This window comes from Petromyzon marinus, chromosome 2, assembly GCF_048934315.1.
Source record: "Petromyzon marinus isolate PM22_M1 ecotype Great Lakes invasive population chromosome 2, UKy_Petmar_22M1.pri1.0, whole genome shotgun sequence".
Lineage (NCBI taxonomy): Eukaryota > Metazoa > Chordata > Hyperoartia > Petromyzontiformes > Petromyzontidae > Petromyzon > Petromyzon marinus.
The window spans coordinates 14701179-14720013 of NC_133668.1; the positions used below are offsets into that span (position 1 = coordinate 14701179).

At 43.7% G+C, this 18835-nt stretch overlaps 1 protein-coding gene across 37 annotated transcripts in view; it reads left to right on the forward strand.

The window, feature by feature from the left end:
• The window catches only part of LOC116946623 (CLIP-associating protein 1-B), an 86615-nt gene that overhangs the window by 28013 nt on the left and 39767 nt on the right, over positions 1-18835 (forward strand). For 13 of the 37 annotated variants that reach the window (XM_076070297.1, XM_076070333.1, XM_076070326.1 and 10 more), the window contains 15 exons: positions 6036-6218; positions 7256-7326; positions 7520-7612; positions 7923-8068; positions 8195-8330; positions 8760-8830; positions 9321-9380; positions 10381-10458; positions 10791-10958; positions 11276-11334; positions 11968-12204; positions 13051-13077; positions 14180-14296; positions 14771-14797; positions 16168-16344. In XM_076070297.1, coding sequence (XP_075926412.1) covers positions 6036-6218; positions 7256-7326; positions 7520-7612; positions 7923-8068; positions 8195-8330; positions 8760-8830; positions 9321-9380; positions 10381-10458; positions 10791-10958; positions 11276-11334; positions 11968-12204; positions 13051-13077; positions 14180-14296; positions 14771-14797; positions 16168-16344 — 1650 coding nt within the window. Of the gene's footprint in view, positions 1-366; positions 4837-6035; positions 6219-7255; positions 7327-7519; positions 7613-7922; positions 8069-8194; positions 8331-8759; positions 8831-9320; positions 9381-10380; positions 10459-10790; positions 10959-11275; positions 11335-11967; positions 12205-13050; positions 13078-14179; positions 14297-14770; positions 14798-16167; positions 16345-18835 lie in introns of those variants that run through there. The other 24 variants (XM_076070319.1, XM_076070406.1, XM_076070403.1 and 21 more) reach the window with 10 other exon arrangements.

Consider the following 18835-nt stretch of genomic DNA (forward strand, 5'->3'; position numbering starts at 1 on the left):
TCTCCTTAGCAGAAAAACACCCCCAAAGCATAATGTTTACACCTCCATGTTTGACGGTGGGGATGGTGTTCTTGGGGTCATAGGCAGCATTCCTTCTCCTCCAAACACGACGAGTTGAGTTGATGCCAAAGAGCTCCATTTTGGTCTCATCTGACCACAACACTTTCACCGAGTTGTCCTCTGAATCATTCAGATGTTCATTGGCAAACTTCAAATGGGCATGTATATGTGCTTTCTTGAGCAGGGGGACCTTGCGGGCGCTGCAGGATTTCAGTCCTTCACAGCGTAGTGTGTTACCAATTGTTTTCTTGGTGACTATGGTCCCAGCTGCCTTGAGATCATTGACAAGGTCCTCCCGTGTAGTTCTGGGCTGATTCCTCACCGTTCTCATGATCATTGCAACTCCACGAGGTGAGATCTTGCATGGAGCCCCAGGCCGAGGGAGATTGACAGTTCTTGTGTTTCTTCCATTTGCGAATAATCGCACCAACTGTTGTCACCTTCTCACCAAGCTGCTTGGCAATGGTCTTGTAGCCCATTCCAGCCTTGTAGGTCTACAATCTTGTCCCTGACATCCTTGGAGAGCTCTTTGGTCTTGGCCATGGTGGAGAGTTTGGAATCTGATTGATTGCTTCTGTGGACAGGTGTATACAGGTCACAAGCTGAGATTAACTCGTTACCTGTATAAAACACACCTGGGAGCCAGAAATCTTTCTGATTGAGAAGGGGTCAAATACTTATTTCCCTCATTAAAATGCAAATCAATTTATAACATTTTTGACATGCGTTTTTCTTGATTTTTTTGTTGTTATTCTGTCTCTCACTGTGCAAATAAACCTACCATTAAAACTATAGACTGATCATTTTTTTGTCAGTGGGCAAACGTACAAAATCAGCAGGGGATCAAATACTTTTTTTCCCTCACTGTATTTGTACATCATTGCTACAGGTTTAAACTATGTTTTGTCATTGTTGAGTACGTCAATAAATCGTGTACATTTTGTATTTTTACCATTCTTGTAATGTGAGGCTCTTTATAGTGTAAGGCTTTCACATAGGTACTGTGATTCACAGGCAGAGTGTATACTCTTTGGTTCTTTCGGTAAAGTCACGTAGGTATAAAATAAAATAAGGCAGAGTGTAGTAGTATCACAGGAGGGTGTGATGCTACTGTGTAATCTCAAATTAGTAACTTGCTGGTGATTTTTCAAAATAGGCAAATATGGACCATGATGCTGGAGCACAAGTGCTTGAAGTTTTATTCTTTAAAGCTTAGCCAATTATATTTTTAAAGAACTCAGAATGGGCTTTATTTCAAGCTATAGCTACTATTCAGTGGCAGATGCAGACAAGGTAATTGCATTTTCATGTATTTGGCACATGTACTAATTTCTAGGGATCCAATGGGCACTTTTCTCTGGAGAGGTGAGTGAGCAGATCATGATCGGTGTGGGGAGGTCGCAGGGGTTGCATTCTCAGATATGTCGGGTAAGTGATACTTGGGACAGATGGGTGATGACTTCATTGCGTCTCCTGGGAGTGGTCACTTTCCACAAACAGATGTCCTAATGCTCGGTAAAGTGCACCATAAACATCGTACCATCTGATGCTCAGATCAATGGCAAGTGTCTTCTAAGTCCATTATCGAGTGTGAATATGAAACTGCAGAATCTGCATGCAGTTAAAGATCTGAATTTTGCATGCGGGGCATGTAATTGATGTTGAACGCGAGTAAAAATGTCGCTCATTTGGTATGTTTACAATGATAAGGCATCAACCCACGAGGTCTTGATGCAAGTTTGATGCGAGGATTTAAACACACTTTGCTTCCGCTACATTTGGTCTCTGTTATCTTTTAAAAACATGATGACCCACTTTGAATAATCTTAGTACAAGTGCTGGGGAGTTTGTGCTGTACGCTTTCCAAGACATTAGAGAAATCCCCTTAACTGGAAATAGGGAAACCAGCATTAAAATAACATCCTTGTCTCTTAGCAGTTATCTCGTACACAATTGGCCTCAGAGACTAAGCAACCCTTTTCCTTCAGTTGAAATATCTCATTTCTAACAACGTCACGGTCCATCTGGCTTGGACTCACTGGTATTTTGAGTGGTTTTGTCTAAGCTCGTCGTTAATGTTGAGACCGTTGTGACTGAGAATTTTGACCAGTTATACCCTGTCGCAAATGTAGTCAGCAGCAAATTTTGTTCTAGCAGGGCCTTGTGCGCATTAAGCAGGGTGTATCTAGACTCAGAAATCCGTTGATGGTTCTTTGTTATTTGCCCTTGAATATATTTTCCAGTAAACAAGTGTGTGTGTGTGTGTCGTGTGGTGAGTGCTGGCTCTGGCCTTGCCAGGCCAGGCTGGTTCAGACATGGTTTCTCCTGGTCAGGGGTTGCCACTCGCTTGTGTACGTCGCTGTATATTATCTACTGACCTTGGGTTTTACTGGGAATCAGAAGTGGGTCAGCATTCGTAGCCTTCGCAGTTTGCAAAGCTTGAGCCCAGCAGTAAGGGTTGCTCTCGAGCAGAACAAGGTATGTGGCTTTCCTGCTCTGCTATACATGGCGCGTACTCAAGCATGAATGTGTTCCTATGTGCTATTTTAAACTTGATTCGTTTAGTTGATACCACTGTGCTCGTAGTCTTTACCAACACCTGCCAAGTGCTGGCAATTGTGTTTAGGTTAAATATATATTGTGTAAGACTAAGTTTAAAAACCAAAACGTTTTTTTTAATAAGATCACCGTTTAGGTTGATTGGCAGTCTTTTTCCAACCCACTTGAGAGGCATGCTTACACATTTAGAAAGCAAAATATTAAGCTTTTGACCACAGTAATTTTTTTACGTGGACTTAACTATTAAAGACAGCCTATCAGTGGCACGAGGACAAAAGTTTACCCGTGGCCTGCCGAGTGATGAGACCAAAAGGAGAACCGTGTCGGATGCTGTGCACAGGCCAACCAAGGATGCGTGGATTTATTTAATGTAGATCAGTTGCAGTCGAATGTGATTAAGAAGCACAGGTGCAATTGTTGAAATGTGCAGACAAAAACGAATGTTGTATTGACAAATGTGTTGTCCTGTTCATAATAGGTATGAAAGGTTGCTGATGCCATATATTACATTTGTAAAATGACTTATAATAGAGCATTATAGTGCAGCACTAATTTATTTCAGTTGATAGTATTAAAACCATTCGTTTATTTTATGAGTATACTTTACATAACTGACTTAATCACATTTTGATTTAAAGCTTTCGTGACTGCAGGGATTCATATTCTTGGTTCTTTCGGTAAAGTCACGTAGAAGGGAAACAATAAGAAGCACAGGTGCAATTGTTGAAATGTGCAGACAAAAGCGAATGTTGTATTGACAAATGTGTTGTCCTGTTCATATGACTTCATCAAGTTATTTGATTAATTTTGTAAATAGCTAATGAAGGTGATGGTGGTAGAAATTGTCGTGCAGTCATATAAAAGCCTTATTGCTCAGGGCATTTGGATAATGCAACAGTGCTCTGCGCTTATGGAAACGGTGATTGGCAGTTGTGCCACCGATCATTGGGCAATAGTGCATATTATGCATCTCTGAAATTTAATATTTTATTTTGAAAATGCCACACTATGGCCCGCGACGCAGGTGTGGGCAGCATTACTATGTGTATTCTTGCGTCGAGATAAATGGAAATCTCAGGCAGCAGCCTCTCGACAATTACAGCGTGACATTTCATCTTGCGACATCGGTGTTGTCCGACGAGTGAAACCGTGTGGTGTGGTGTGTGATGGGTTCGGCATGAATTATTCCGCCTCTTTCTAACTATGAAGCACAAGGGATTGATTGTCGTATTTTTAAGGGCTGCAGAGAACTGTGCCTAGCAGTAATTAAATTACGTCACTCTCAATCAGGCCCATTAATGAGCTCAGCTCTTGGAAGTTCTTTCTTGGCCAGGCAACCTCTAATTAAAGATATTGTGTGTGGTTTAGCATTATAGTGTGCATAATGGAGCTTGTTTCAGGACGTGAATTCATTATAACATTTTGGTCATACTGAATTTATTTTATAAATTGCTGCACCTGATCTTGATCATATGAAATCGTTTTATCTCTTAAACTGTAACTGATAGAGAAATTACATTTGGTAAATTAAACAGTGCTCATCCTTTATATGTTTATGTAGTCTTGGACATTAAAGTGCTAATAGAGCATCACCATTGCATTTTCTCATCATGAGAGTGAGTCTGGAACTACAGTCACTTGAGATTCTTAAGAACCCTAATTGCCGCTGATTGCTTTTATTGAAATGAGCAATTGGATTACCCTGGCTGGTCCAAAGTTCCCCGAGTGCATGCCATCCTCGGTTCGTGGCAGCTTTATTGTCATTTGGGTCGAGGCATGGGGAGACGTATTCGATGGCTAAGATGATAATAGCTTTGTCGGCCTTGAATAGCAAAGGCCTGACGCGCACCCCAAGCGGATGACATCATCGGCTCGAGGCGAGAAAGCAACCAATTTCAGGGCGAGCAGCAGGGTTCGCAGTTGCCTCGGCAACGCGGGGATGAATTCCTCTTCGGCAGGAAAAAAAAGAGCTGCGTTGGTCAGCCGTGCGCGTACGCGTGTGCAGTACGCATCCCCGCCGTCCGTGTCAGGGGGGGTCACTGTAAGCCAAACAATGGACGAGTGAGTGCACGCTTGTGTTGAGTGCAAAATTGCTCGCTCATAGCGAGAGACGGTCGTTGGGCGCCATCGACGCTTTGAGTGAGGCATGAGCAGCAGCCGGGCCGTGGGCGTCTGCATGAAAAATGCGAAGGTCCATCTGCGAAAGGCTCTGCTTCCGTGAGTTTGGACCGCACGCGCTGGGTGCACGTTCATCGCGACGTCAAGTGTTTTTTTGTGGGCGGTGTTAATGCACCGGGTTATAACTGTGAAGTGTAAATTTTTTTGACATCTTCGATGCTATCTGGTGATGGCTCACGCTTTCTGCATGGAGCGTTAATTTCAGGGCTTGAAAGCGAGCGGCAGTGAGTGACCGCTATGCTCCTGAGACTGAATGCAGTGTGTTGATGACATGCCCGCTGCCTTTTACCTGCAGGCCTGGAAAAGCAGCGTTGCCGTAGCAGCTGTATTATTTTAGCGTAATGGCACATGCACACGCCCTGATGCCAGCACTTAACTATCCTGATGTTCAAATGCATATCATAAAAAAATATTTAATGAAGAATATGTTTTATTTTACATGTCTTTAACGTAGCTTTAATAGGGAAACAATTCTGATAACCAGCACTTTCCAATGTGACTTTCATTGATTATCAGTTCAATAGGGGTGTACAGTTACCTTCCCTTCAATTAAGTATTAACCGCTGAGCAACACATATTGAATTAATCCAAGGACATGTCTTTGATCATATCAAAATTCACTGACTTAAGTCTTTGGATGCAGTTTCCTTTTCATTGTGTTAATTTCTTTGCAGCTTTGTATTATGTGTGAATGATGTGACATTGCTGCCTGTGTATACACTTGGGCTTTCAATTCGTTGTGGATGAATCCAAGTGTGTTCTCTCAAACATTTACTGGACATTAAATTTGTGTCTGAAATTCGTCATGGTCTTTTAAGTGCATTTTTCTGGTTTGATAAACTGTAGCTTGACTTGTGTTTGTAATACAGTGATACTGTATGATGGACCTCAGTGTTGGTATGTCGTTTTTTTTATAATGTTTATGAAAATATGGGTTGATTTACATATTTTGATTAAATATTTTAATTGTTCACTGGTTGCCTTTAACCTGCGGTTACAAATAACTGTGATAACATGTAACAGTAAGCATTGTGTAGGTATAAATAAGCAAACGACGTACCTTATCCTGTTACAAAACAAAAGGTCATTTTATATCGACACCGTACGGCGATGGCAGTTTTAATGTCCTATATTTAAAACGTTGAACTAAACTGAGCTTTGGCAGCATACACTGGAGGTAGAGCCAGCGTGTTCATTGCCAGTGAACGAAGCCTTGGTACATTCGTGCGCGCGTGCAGAGAAGGGATTTGAAGAGGACGACTGCCTCGATGGCAACAAGCCGAGCTCGGCCCAGGCGCAGACCTCATTCCGTGTGCCCACGGCGAAGAGGGTCCCAACAAACACGGCCGGCGCCAGTGCCAGCGCGGCCCCGTCCCGGCGACCCACGCTGCCCACCGCTGTGGTCCGGCCCACCTCTGCTGGTAGGTGCCTGCCTCACTCACACCTACGGGGGCCTGCAGCACCGCGTGTGGCCCTGCCGCTCCTCGCATTAGGGTTGCGCCTCCTCACTCGATTCTACGGACTGAGTCGTCGATTGCTCTCGTCCTCAAGAAATTAAGTCCTGGACGTAAATTGGCGTAGGATTATAAGGCTAATGAATGCTGTACAATGTCAATTAAATTATTACAGTGCTCTTAATGGTTTGTTGATGAGTTGGAAGGCAGTTGATTGGTGCCCGCTTTCTCTGGGGAACGGTGCATAAACGTTACTCCTGTGCACCGTATCTTCTCCATGACCTAAAACTATGCCTGGAGAAAAATTTGCGTTGGCTTCAAGTTGATACTTAGGACAACTCTTCACTTCGCACCTCGCCAAGCGCCTGCCCTTGGTGGTCCACCCACCTGGTGAACAGCCACACACATGCGCGTGACCTGTGTGAGGGCATGGGCTGCCAGATCGGGTCACTGGAGGAAAGAGAAAGGTCATCCCTCAGGGCCATTTCATTCGTGAGAGGGTTGCCTCATTATAATGACTTGCATGGTTGCTTTCACACAGCTTCATGTAATCCTTTATTTGGTACACTGGGTATATTATTAAGATATTTTTTTAACTTGTACATAAAATGCTTGTGCGCGTGTACATCATATGCCGGCTTTCCACTCGATAAAAAAAACAATATTTTACAATGACGATAATACTTGATGCATTATTTTCCTGGAATTGCACACATTGCCATGGAATGCCACTCATGCAGATTAATCTAGGTTTTCTATCTCATTATCTTCAGCCTTTCTCAGCTGCATGTGCTTGAATATTAATAACCAGGAAAATGTTCTCTTGGTGTGAAATTTGCATTCAAATGACAGGGACATTAGTGCTTGGTGATTATTTTCTCTTTGCATTGACAAATGCTGCTGCTAATGTAATTTGCTGCACTGCTCACAAAGGTTTGTTGATGTCTGCAGTGTTATACCAATTAACATCTAATTAATGTTGTCTTTTTTTTTCCCTCCAAAAGCCACAGCCGGAGCCGGCGCTGTGGACGAGGAAGATTTTACTCGATGCATCGAGGATGTCACTCCTGCGCAGGTCAGAGTTTACCCCCCAGCCACCACTAATTAATGAGCTCTTGTCATTCCTGCAGACGGTTCTTGTTTGCCAACTGTTTATGAGAAAGAGCTAATCAACATTGTTGAGGTGTTTTGCCTTTGCCAGATGCGGTAACAGATATGCCACTCGCCATAATGGTAATTCACCCGGGGCTGTTGTTTCTTTTTTTCAGATTTTCTCGACCCGAGACCTAGAGGAAAGCCTAGCCAAGGTCCGGGAGGTCTTGGCAGATGACAAGCATGATTGGGAGCAGCGTGTCACCGCTGTGAGTTGTGAATCAAGAACACAATGGAAATGTATTTATTAAGTAAATGGCTTCCTACGTTTTTACAAGATTTGTCATAGAAAACTATCTATACCTCTTTTTGTAGCATGCATTTCTTTTTGTTTTTGTGACTGCGTTTCCTTATGTATCTTAATATAATCTGCTCCTTACTGAAAATTGCATCGGGGACTTTAGACAAAAGCAATTGGGGCTTGATCCTGCACACACCAGACCTGTGTAAAGTTTGACCACGAACAAACCAGTCCTTCACATCCTTTTTGTCAATATTCATTGTGTGTGTTTAATACAGCTCAAGAAGCTGCGATCACTGGTGATTGCCGGTGCCACGGAATACGACTGCTTCTTTCAGCACCTCCGTCTACTGGACGCCGCCTTGAAGCTGTCAGCCAAGGATTTGCGGTCCCAGGTTGTGCGGGAGGCCTGCATCACGCTTAGGTAGGTGCTGTGACTCCTGCGATCACCCTGTCGAGTGAGTACCGCTCAGACAAAAGCTCTTGCTCTGACAATAGTCCTAGGCACAGTGACGATTGCTGACACTGTGTCTCCGTTACCCCAATTTAGCCATCTGGCCTTGGTGCTGAAGAACAAGTTTGACCATACGGCAGAAAGCACCCTTCCTACACTCTTAAACCTGGTTGCCAACAGTGCCAAGATCATGGCCACATCCGGAGTAGTCGCCATCCGCATCATCATCCGGGTGAGCGATTGAGCGTTGGTGCTGCATGGGTGGCATTACTACATGTTTTAGTATGCTCCGTTCTGTCGTTTGGCGAGCAAGTGCCACGTATCTGGATGTGCTGGTTCCATCGGATGCACACACCTGGAGCTCACTGTGTCTTTTAATGGCTTGCTTGCTCCTGGATGGAATGTGTTGTAAAAATATTAGTTTTTTATGTTTGCATTGCAATTGGTCGTGTATTACGTGAGCTGTAGCTGGAGCAAATTATGCCGTGTGAAAAGCTGTTGGTGTTTTGTATGTATGTTGAACTTTAGCAAACCAAGCTAATCGGAGGTGGTTATGGATTCACAGCTGTGCAGGCTGTACAAACCCGAATGCTACACCTCGCTTGCAGAGTCACCAGTCTTGTGATTTGATGCTTTTTTAAGAACTTGTTTTCCTTTGCAGAATACACATGCGCCGCGTCTAATTCCACTCCTTACAAACAACTGCACGTCGAAATCTGTTGCAGTACGAAGGTATGTTCTTTGCAACTGTAGAGGTATAAAGACTATAGAGAGTTTATCATCTATATGACAGAGCTGCACCTACAACTGCAGAGCTCGCATCAGTCACTAGGAGCAGTAGCAGTTAACCATTTGCTGCAGTACTTTACACTGAGTTTTTCTGTGCCTCTTCAAGTGGCAGTCAATAAGTCTGGGTGTGTGGAGAGTCATAGGGTCATGGTTCATCCACTTTGCTATATTGCTGATGATCACTATTTAATTAGTAGCCATGCACACACTAGTAGTAATTAATATCCGAACTTCGCTTGGACCCCTCCTAACTTGACTCGACCGTTAATTAGTACTCAATGCAGTGTGTGAACATCGGCACCGTGGCTAGTCATACTTCCTCCCATACTCGTCCCTCCTGTGCCATGCAGCTTTAATGGGTGCTCATGAACAGCCAATTACTGGCCTTATAGTCTATGAGGTTAAATGAGTGTTTCTCTTTGTGTGTCTGTAGACGCTGCTTCGAGTTCTTGGATTTGATGTTACACGAGTGGCAGCAGAACACCTTGGAGAAGTAAGCATTGACACAGGCTGGGTGGCACATGCCCCGCTATATTAACAGTAACGTGAAAACCGTTCGTAATTAATACTTTCTTCATTGTCATATCTGTTATACTTTATTCTGGTTAAAACACATACTCTATAATATAAAGAATAAATATCTCCTGAAAGTTATTTTACACTGGTTTAATCTTTTCATTTTGAATTTCCCCAGGAAGAAGGTAGTGGTAGGATAGTCTTTTACATCTATGATATGTAGGCCTCGGCAAGGTAAGGTAATTTACCCTTTTTACCGGGTTAAAGGGTAAAGGGGTCGACATGCAAAGGGGTAAGGTAAAGGGTAGGATATAGGTAGGCTTGTTTTTACCTTTTACCTTACCTTGCCGAGGCCTAATGATATGTATGCATTACATTGGTTGTAGTGTCAAAATAATGTGAGGTATCTTAACAGTGGCGTGTTAAACATGACCGCTTTGATTCAGTCGAATCTGGCTCTGCTGATGACACTGTTAAAACTGGTCCAGAGTTTGCTTATATTTAACCAATGCTGCTGAAGTTATGCACTCACAGGAGGCGTCGTGGCTGATGGCATGTGTACAAAATATGTGGAGGGGCAGATATGTGAAGGAGACGTTTTGTCTACTTATTTATTTTGTTCTTTATTAGTGGTTCTACAGTAGAACCTAAACAATTTATACTGCCAGTGATCCCAGTTATTTATTTTTCCTAAGTCCACACAAGTTCTTTATGTTGTGTGAAAATGGCCATTGCATAGCATCTGTTGGTGTTTAACCACTACGTAGGTGCTTCTATTGATATCACTTACAACAAGACATTGTAAAACCAGTGGCTGATAATATTTGCCTAGCTCGGATAAAATGCAGAAGTTAACGTAGGAATCCTACCCCATATTCACTTGGCACGAACTACTTATTCGCTGATTACACTGCCATTAAGTAAATGATTTGTGGATGGTGCTTTTGACGCCTTAACGTGCTCGGTGTTTTTTACAGACATATCGGCTTGTTAGTGGACACGATCAAGAAGGGAATCCACGATGCGGACTCAGATGCTCGTATGGAAGCAAGAAAGTGAGTGCATTACTGTATTCCCTGCAAATCAACATTGGATTGTGGTATAAACGTTTACCTTATTCCATTTTAATGGCAAATAAATAAAGTCATTGTGCATTTATTACATTCATTTTACTAAAAAGTATATTTAATTATATTATATTGCATTTCTTACTTGAGAAAAAGTCTACAAATTGTCATCGTCAGCCATATAGCGTGTTTATCTTAAACGCACGTGTGTTCATTGCTGACATCTCCCTTCCTTCCTTGCCTCCTCCCCTCCCTTGTTATCTCCACCCATGGTTACATTTATTTTTCTCTCTCTTTTCTCCATCCCATAACTCCCGCAGAGCATACTGGGGCTTGCGAGGCAATTTCCCGGCCGAGGCAGAGGCCCTGTTCGCAGCTCTGGAGCCCAGTTACCAGAAAGCCCTTCAGAGCCAGCTTCGAGGCTCCTCCAGCGTGGGCTCTCTGCCACGCTCAGACCACTCCACCTCCTCTTCCCAGGAGAGCCTCAAGTAAACACATCCAGCCGGCCATGCCACACGTGTGCAATCTGTACGCACTCTCTGTCATGGGTCTCACATGCGAGTGTGCCGGTCCTTGAGCACGCACCTGCATGCCACTTAGTTGGCATCCCACAGCACTGACGTGGTACTACAGCAGAGTGTTCACAAAGTAAACCGGTAGTTAATGCCTTCTGCTTGTTCGTGGAGTTGGGCGACCCCTGGAATGCAGTGCAGAGTATTGCAAAATATTGATGGTGGTGTTAAATGTGTGTAAAAAAAAATCAATGATTCCTGCTTGTAAATGTCAAAATGTGATTGTCTTGCAGTAGGCCAGCATCTGCCAAACGCCCATTGAGCAGCCCCTCGGCAAACGCTACAGGCAGAGGTAATGTGTCACACACTGACTTTTGAATGTTTTACATATGACTGAAGGAAGCATTTTTTTATAATCATGAGGATGTAGTTTTATATGTAGATTTATATTTCTGAAGAGTCAGGTTCAATGTGTATTAGAAACATTTTTAAGGCTCTAGGAAAAAGTGTTATAAAGTGAAACCACCTGTCCATTTCTTGTGTCAAGCCAATGTTTTCATGAGGATGGCCATTATAAAATATATTTTACAGCCCTTTGCCATTTCAGTGCTGGATAAAGGTCTCCCCGTGCCTTGTTGGTTTTGAGGATTTTTTGGTCATACTTTATCATTCAGGTTAGGGAGCTGTGAACTCAAGTGAATATGCAGTGGAGTACTATCCACTGCACCACCGCTCCACCCCCCATGCCTTTGCTTCACCCCTTTTTAATTACATTGGGTTACATTTCTTGGATCCATTAACACAGCTTGTTAAAAGCAACAACACTGCTTTCATATGCACAGCAGTGACCACCATTTGATACATTCAAAATTGCCAGCAAGTTCTGTGGATACTTAACGAGTCTACCTTTCCTGCACTTGCTGCTGCTGTGCGTGGTACTGCAGTCTGCAGTAGTGCGTGATTAACGTTCTGTGATGTGGCGTAGCCACGCTCGCTGTGTGTACAGTGTCTGGCTCCTCCAAGTCTTTGACGGGGGTCCCGGCTACTGCCTCACTGACTCGCTCCCGCAGCGACATCGACGTCAACGCGGCCGCCAGCGCAAAGTCACGCGCCACTCCCCCCTCCTCCTCGGCCGCGCCGCCCGGCCTGGCCTCCCGCAGCGCCGCACAGCCCAGATTTGGTGCGGCAGCCGCCCTACCACCGGGATCCTACGCCTCACTCGGTACATCTCGCAAAAGCCCTTACAGGCACACTGCTGAATTCGTTTTGTTGTGTGAACCTGGCGGACAGCTTTGCAATCGGGAAGTTTAGAGGAAAAAGGAGGGGGCGACACTTGAAGCCCCCTGAAGCCTGTTCAAAGTAGCGATCACACTGCGCTGTTGGTGACTTATTCGCAGCTTTCACGGAGTGACGCCAAGTTTGTATTAGTGTCTATTCGTTATCTGCTGCTGGGGTGGAAGTCCTTGCCCTGGACTGAGTCCAGAGGCCAGCAGCAGTGCCTGGTTAATCCAATAAACAAAATTATAAACCCTCTGATAACTTTTTGAACAACACTTATTGTGTAAATGATTTAATTTTGATTCTGAAATATTTGTAAACAAATTTTTTTCATGGAGAGCATTTCCACCGCATGCACTAAAACAGGCTTTATTTCTCACCATTAACACTAAAGATCACAAGGTATTGAACTCTCATACATTAATGTTTACAAAATGAGAGAATACTTTCTTGACTTGAAGCTTTCGTGACTGCAGGAATACATATTCTATGGGTCTTTCGGTAAAGCCACGTAGATAGAAAAAGAATAAAAAATATCACGACGTTTCTCACCTGATGACGATTGCTTGTGTTGCGATTGAAACGTCGTGATATTTTTATTATTTTTCTATCTACGTGGCTTTACCGAAAGACCCATAGAATAGAATACTTTCTTTACATTTCCAGTATCCCTGACAAAATGAGAGATTACTTTCTTAAGAATTCTAGTAGCCCAACTCAGATTGGCTGGCTCCCTGCTCTCTGGTCTGTAAATTAACACCATCTCCTTGCCCTTTGCCTGCTCCCATAGCAAACGGCACACCAGACAATCCTGGGGGTAAGCTGTAAATGAATAGTTGTTCTTTGCCCTGGTGCTGTATTGGTCATGTAATGTTTGTGGCCCTTGCTTTTTATGAAGTATAGTCAACCATTTCCATCCATTGTGTCTCTATTGCCATTTATTCGTTCTCTTATCCTCTCAATATTGCATGCCAGCATTACCATGTCATTTTCATGGTTGTTTTGGGAAATTTGGTGGCGGGGGGAGGGGGGGAACCAGGTTGGTTTATACTGTTGACATCTTTTTGGGCAAACCTATCGTTTTAAAGGTGTTGCCACATTTAGAGGCACAATTTTGATGCAAAATATTATTTTGGCTTTGATATGTATTGATGTACATCTGTGTTTTTTGTGGAAGGTTGACCACACGTCGTGTGCCTCTAATCACCACTAAGTCCGCGTTTGTGATGTGCAGCATGCGGTCAGCGTCATGACGTGCCCGTTACTGTTTTATTCCCAGACGTAGCCTACGCTGACTATGCGTACGGTAAGGATAGAACAGGAGGCTGCTTTGGTGTTGCTGAGTTGCTGGAGGGTAGGCTGTGCATGGATCCCCAGTGCAGGGTTAAGCACGAGCTACTCCCTTGAGAATCGATCACGCATTGCAGAGAGGGCCTGCCAGGCTCCCCAGCCTTTTTTAGTTGCTCCACATGGAGGCGACAACCATTGCCAGTATGCACCACTTGCCAGTGGTAACTTTGCACATGGGCAGCTGCTCGTGCCTATCCCCTTGGAAACAGTTGGTGTTGGTGCTTGGTTGCCATGTGCCTGGTTCTGTTGGGGGTTGCTTTTGAGGGATTTTTTGTAAGACTTAACTTTTTTCTGCCATTCTATATAAATATCTAAAAAAAAAATTGCCACAAGGGCATTCCATTTCCCTTGGCATTTTTATCTTTGGAAGCGGTCATTCTTTTGCGAAGCGTTGTGGCATCACGATGCTTGTCTATTAAGTGTGTTAAGCGGTTTTCCTTCCGCAGCCCTAAATTTTTGGAAGACAAAAAAACCAGACGCAGCTTTGCTGTGTTTCGCACTTGAACATGTGAGCGTTCTTTGTGCTTTCTGATCGCGTCTCACTGTGTGCGTCGTGGCGCGCACGGCAGGACGCGTGCGCTCGCGCCGCCCCAGCGCAGGCAGCGCCCACAGCGCCCACAGCGCCACGGCCTCGTCGCCCGCCGACTCCCGCGGCCGCACGCGCACCAAGATCTCCCAATCGCAGCGTGAGTGACGCGGCTTCCACCTACCGCCGGGCCCCTCGGCTGCGACCCACCCCGCCTGTTTGTTGCGTTCGTTTGTGCGTGCGTTTACGCCTGACAGACTGATGGTGGCCTTTTATCTGACTGACTTTCCCTGCTGCTTGTGGTGTAAAATATAACATTCGAATCCGTGGAATTTATATGAATTCTTCTTGCAAAGCATGTGTTTGTTGGTGATAGCCTGCGAACCTACGTGAAGTCTTTTTTTTTTTTCTCTTGGAAAAGTTTATCGAAATGTTTTTTAAAGAAAACTAACAAACACATAGCCCTGCAGGGCACCTGCCCCGCCGTAGCAGTCCGAACTGTGGTAACCGTGTCTGCACTAAACCGCAGTGATTCTGAGACTGCATGGTGTTTGCACAGTGTCTGCCGCTAACTGTATGTTCCTATCCCTTTGACATGCTCCCCCCCCGCCCCCCAACCTGATTGCGCTCTCAGGATCCAAATCCGCCAATCCTGGTGGTGGTAAGAGAAATTTGAACATTTGGTCACAATCCCACTCGACAAGTCATCCCTTCTGCCAAAATCATATTTGCTTAGTCGCCCCATATAATCTAAAATGAGTTCCACAGAACTTGAAGCAATAACAACTGCCTCAAAAAATGTCATATGCTTATCATGACCCTCTTGTGAGTCACAGGCTGTTCAAGTTGTACTTAAATCTGGATACAGGGGGCGCTCAGTGCACATCACTTTCCATTCCTATTGGACGCTCCATTCCTTGCCAGCATGTCCTGCGGAGAGATGATGGCGGCTGTCTCCTTCCATTCTTCTTCAACGTTGCAGTGGGATCTTTGCTTACAGCATGATGATGCCACGCATTATTTTCACCTCAATTTGTAACATAGAAATTGTTTCTACAAATTATGGATTTTTATACACCAAAGATTATTGTCACACAGCAGAATGGTAGTTATTTAATTACAGTAGACGCTCTATTATCCTCGTGCGGTTTATCCAATTTGTGGATTAACCGCGCACCTGAGATTTTCACGTAAATTAATAACTCATGGATTTTCCCTTAAACCCAAATTAATGATTTAAAAACTGTTATACATTGTTTTTCTTGGAAATGTTTATTACAAGTCACGTGTTTAAACCGAGCAAATATGTGCTCCAGTTATTCCGAAATCCACATGATCACCTTCATGGTGCATAGCTTGCATATCTTTACAACAGTGGGCGGAGTTTGATGTTGATTGGCGTGGCTCAGCTTTCCACTTGGTGGGTGTAGTCTTCTGCACGGAAGCAGGAAAGTGTTTTCACTGAGGCAGCGCATCGATCGATTCTTTACTACAAATTATTGTTCATTAACATACTAAACATTTTTAACTGAAACTTAATTTATAACGATATTAGTGTTTTTTGGTATAGAGATCCATGAAAAATGGTTATTTTTTTAGTTATCCACGATTTTTAATTAATCGCGGCCATCCTCCCTGTTATCCGTGTGGATAATCGAGAGTCTACTGTATCTGTAAATCTGAATTTGTTTATATAATTAAAAACCTCTGAATTAATCACCTCCGAAGGTTTGATTGTGATCATCGGCTAAAATGTTTAATCTCAAATGGCCCTTGCCTATAGTACTTGGAAATTGTAAAGTGGAGTTAGAATCTTCTTGTGTAAAATTTTGCACGCAGGGTGTTTATCTTCATCATGGTTGCTGAGCAAAGGCCCAAAGGTCCAAAACACCACGAGGCCAGGAACAAACAACACGATTGATAGTGTAAATATAAGAGTTAATGTTTGTCTTACGTTATGCTATTAGAGGGTTGCAGTCATGTTTGTGTTTATGTGCATTTCTGCTTGCTCGGGGTTGTATGCGCACGTAGCGGGCAGTAGGTCGGGTTCCCCAGGCAAGATGCTGAGTGTGGCGCCGGGCTCCAGTCTATCGGGCGTGGTGCAGCGCGTCCCTCTACCGGCCGCCACGTCTTCACCGGCCAAGCACAGCCGCATCCCACGCAGCCAGGGCTGCAGCCGCGAAACGAGCCCCAGCCGTCTGTCACTGGGTATGCACTCGGGCACACACGTGCGCGCAACGCACGGCCGCTTTGTCTGCCGAGCCTCCCTCTGACTTCCGAATAAATCGTGGATGTTTAAATTGGTGTTGTCAGTTGTGCAAAGCAGTGCTTATTTAAACAAGCTCCAGCTGTGTAGTTCAACACAGCTGCTTTTAAAGTGTATTTCTTGTCTCTCACTATTTGTCTTTCCATCTCATTTTATATGGCGTATAGAAAAAGACTTAAGGATTTAGCTTTCGGTTTTCACCTGTAGAATATATATATATCTCATTTCTGTTCATTTTTGCATCCGTGTTGTTTATTATGGCTCTACTTTATCTTCCTCTTACGGATCACACGTGAAAGTGTCTTAAACCTTTGCTGAGAAACGTCCTTGGAGGGGGGGGGGATAGAAACCTCACTGCTTTCAACACTCACGGCAACGATGTTGAGCATCATGATGTTCAATTCCACAGGCTCAAAAAATTGTAGCAAGAACAATGACCTTCACCGTGTCTCATCATCTCTCTGTCAGTCCCAAAGTGAGAAGATAACAATATTATTCACTCAGGTAATATCAAAAACGTTACCTTGCAGTCACCATGAAGCAAGAAATCGCTTCGCTTTATTTAGCAAGTCACTCAAGCACATTTTCCAATTCAAAGTTGAGGCTAAAATTACATTATGTTAATCTTTAATACATCAAATGGCATGTCACATGTGTGCACTCCACTGGCATTTTTTTCTGTTATCCGTGAGGTGACATCGTGTTTCATGCTCTACTTGCCTTCGTCCTAATTAAATTTTAATTCTCAAAGTGAAACATTTTTTATTTAAAGCTTTCGTGACTGCAATAATTCATATTCTTAGTTCTTTTCGGTAAAGTCACGTTGAAGGGAAACAACAAAATAATAAAATATATATAAAACAATAAAAATTCTCACGACGTTTCGACCATAACACAAACGGTCGTCTTCAGGTGTGTTGGTTTGCATAAATTTATTTTTAAAGGCGCATTTATTTATTTATAAAAAACGTTAGCGCCACACGCAGCGATTTGGCAGTTTATTTAGGACTAGTCCATCTATATTCTGAAAAGAGGAGGGGGGAGACGATTTTTTAATATATATAATGTATGCTGTCTGAAAGCCACTGTAAGCGTGAACAATCAATTAAGACCTGAAATGGTTTATCAAATCTTTCCAATGATTGCTAAGATAGAATCCATCTTCTCGGTTGAAATTGACTCTGTGCTTGTATATGTGGATAGCCTCATGAACGAATCTCTCATGGTAGCCAGATGGCTTACAAAGAACCTCTGTCTTGGAAAAGTCAATGGCATGTGAGCCTACTAAATTATAACAATGATCTGCCACGGCCGAGCTGTTGGTCCTACCGTGTTTTAGGTCTGCTTTGTATTCACGAATGCGGTCCGAGATATGTCGCTTGGTTTCTCCAATGTAACTACTACCACAGAGGCAACTTAGTTTGTAGACACCAGAGTACTGTATGTCCGGAATCACATCTTTTACAGACGGAACCAGATCACGGATTTTATGTAATGTGTTGAATCGGACCTGGATCTTGTGTTTATTCAAGATTTTGGAGATCTTTTTTGTGATCCCCGCAATGTAGGGTAAAGTGATGGTTTTGAAAGGCTCCTCAAGAGGGTTCTTCATGGTTGGAGTGATAGCTTTGCGGATTGTGTAGTCGGAGTAACCATTAGCCTTAAGAGCTTGGTGTACGTGCTTGAGTTCACTGCCTATGTGTTCCTGGTCGGATATGCATTGGGCTGTATGGTGCAGAGTCTTGATGAGGGAATTCTTCTGGGATGGATGGTGGTGGGAATCCGGTTTCAGGTAAGCATCCGTATGGGTATCTTTCCTGTAGACAGTAGCTCATTGAACCATCAGGTCTCTTTTTTATTAGGACATCCAAAAAAAGTAGCTTGCCATCTTTTTTGACTTCCATGGTAAATCTGATGGCTGGGTGTATGGAATTGATGTGGTCGAATAATTGGTCTAGAACAGGCCGGCCATGTGGCCAGATGACAAAAGTGTCATCCACGTACCTCTTCCATAAGGTTGGGCGTAGAGTGGCAATCTGGATGGCGTCAGTCTCAAATTTATCCATGAAAATGTTGGCTACAACCGGAGATAGGGGATGGCCCATTGGGGTGCCCTCAGTTTGTTTGTAGAAAGTTCCATTCCAAGTGAAGTATGTATTGGTTAAGCAGTGTCTCACCAGGGGGGGTACCTCAATGCATATCTGACCAGGAACACATAGCCAGTGAACTCAAGCACATACACCAAGCTCTTAAGGCTAATGGTTACTCCGACTACACAATCCACAAAGCTATCACTCCAACCATGAAGAAGGACCCTCTTGAGGAGCCTTTCAAAACCATCACTTTACCCTACATTGCAGGGATCACAAAAACGATCTCCAAAATCTTGAATAAACACAAGATCCAGGTCCGATTCAACACATTACATAAAAT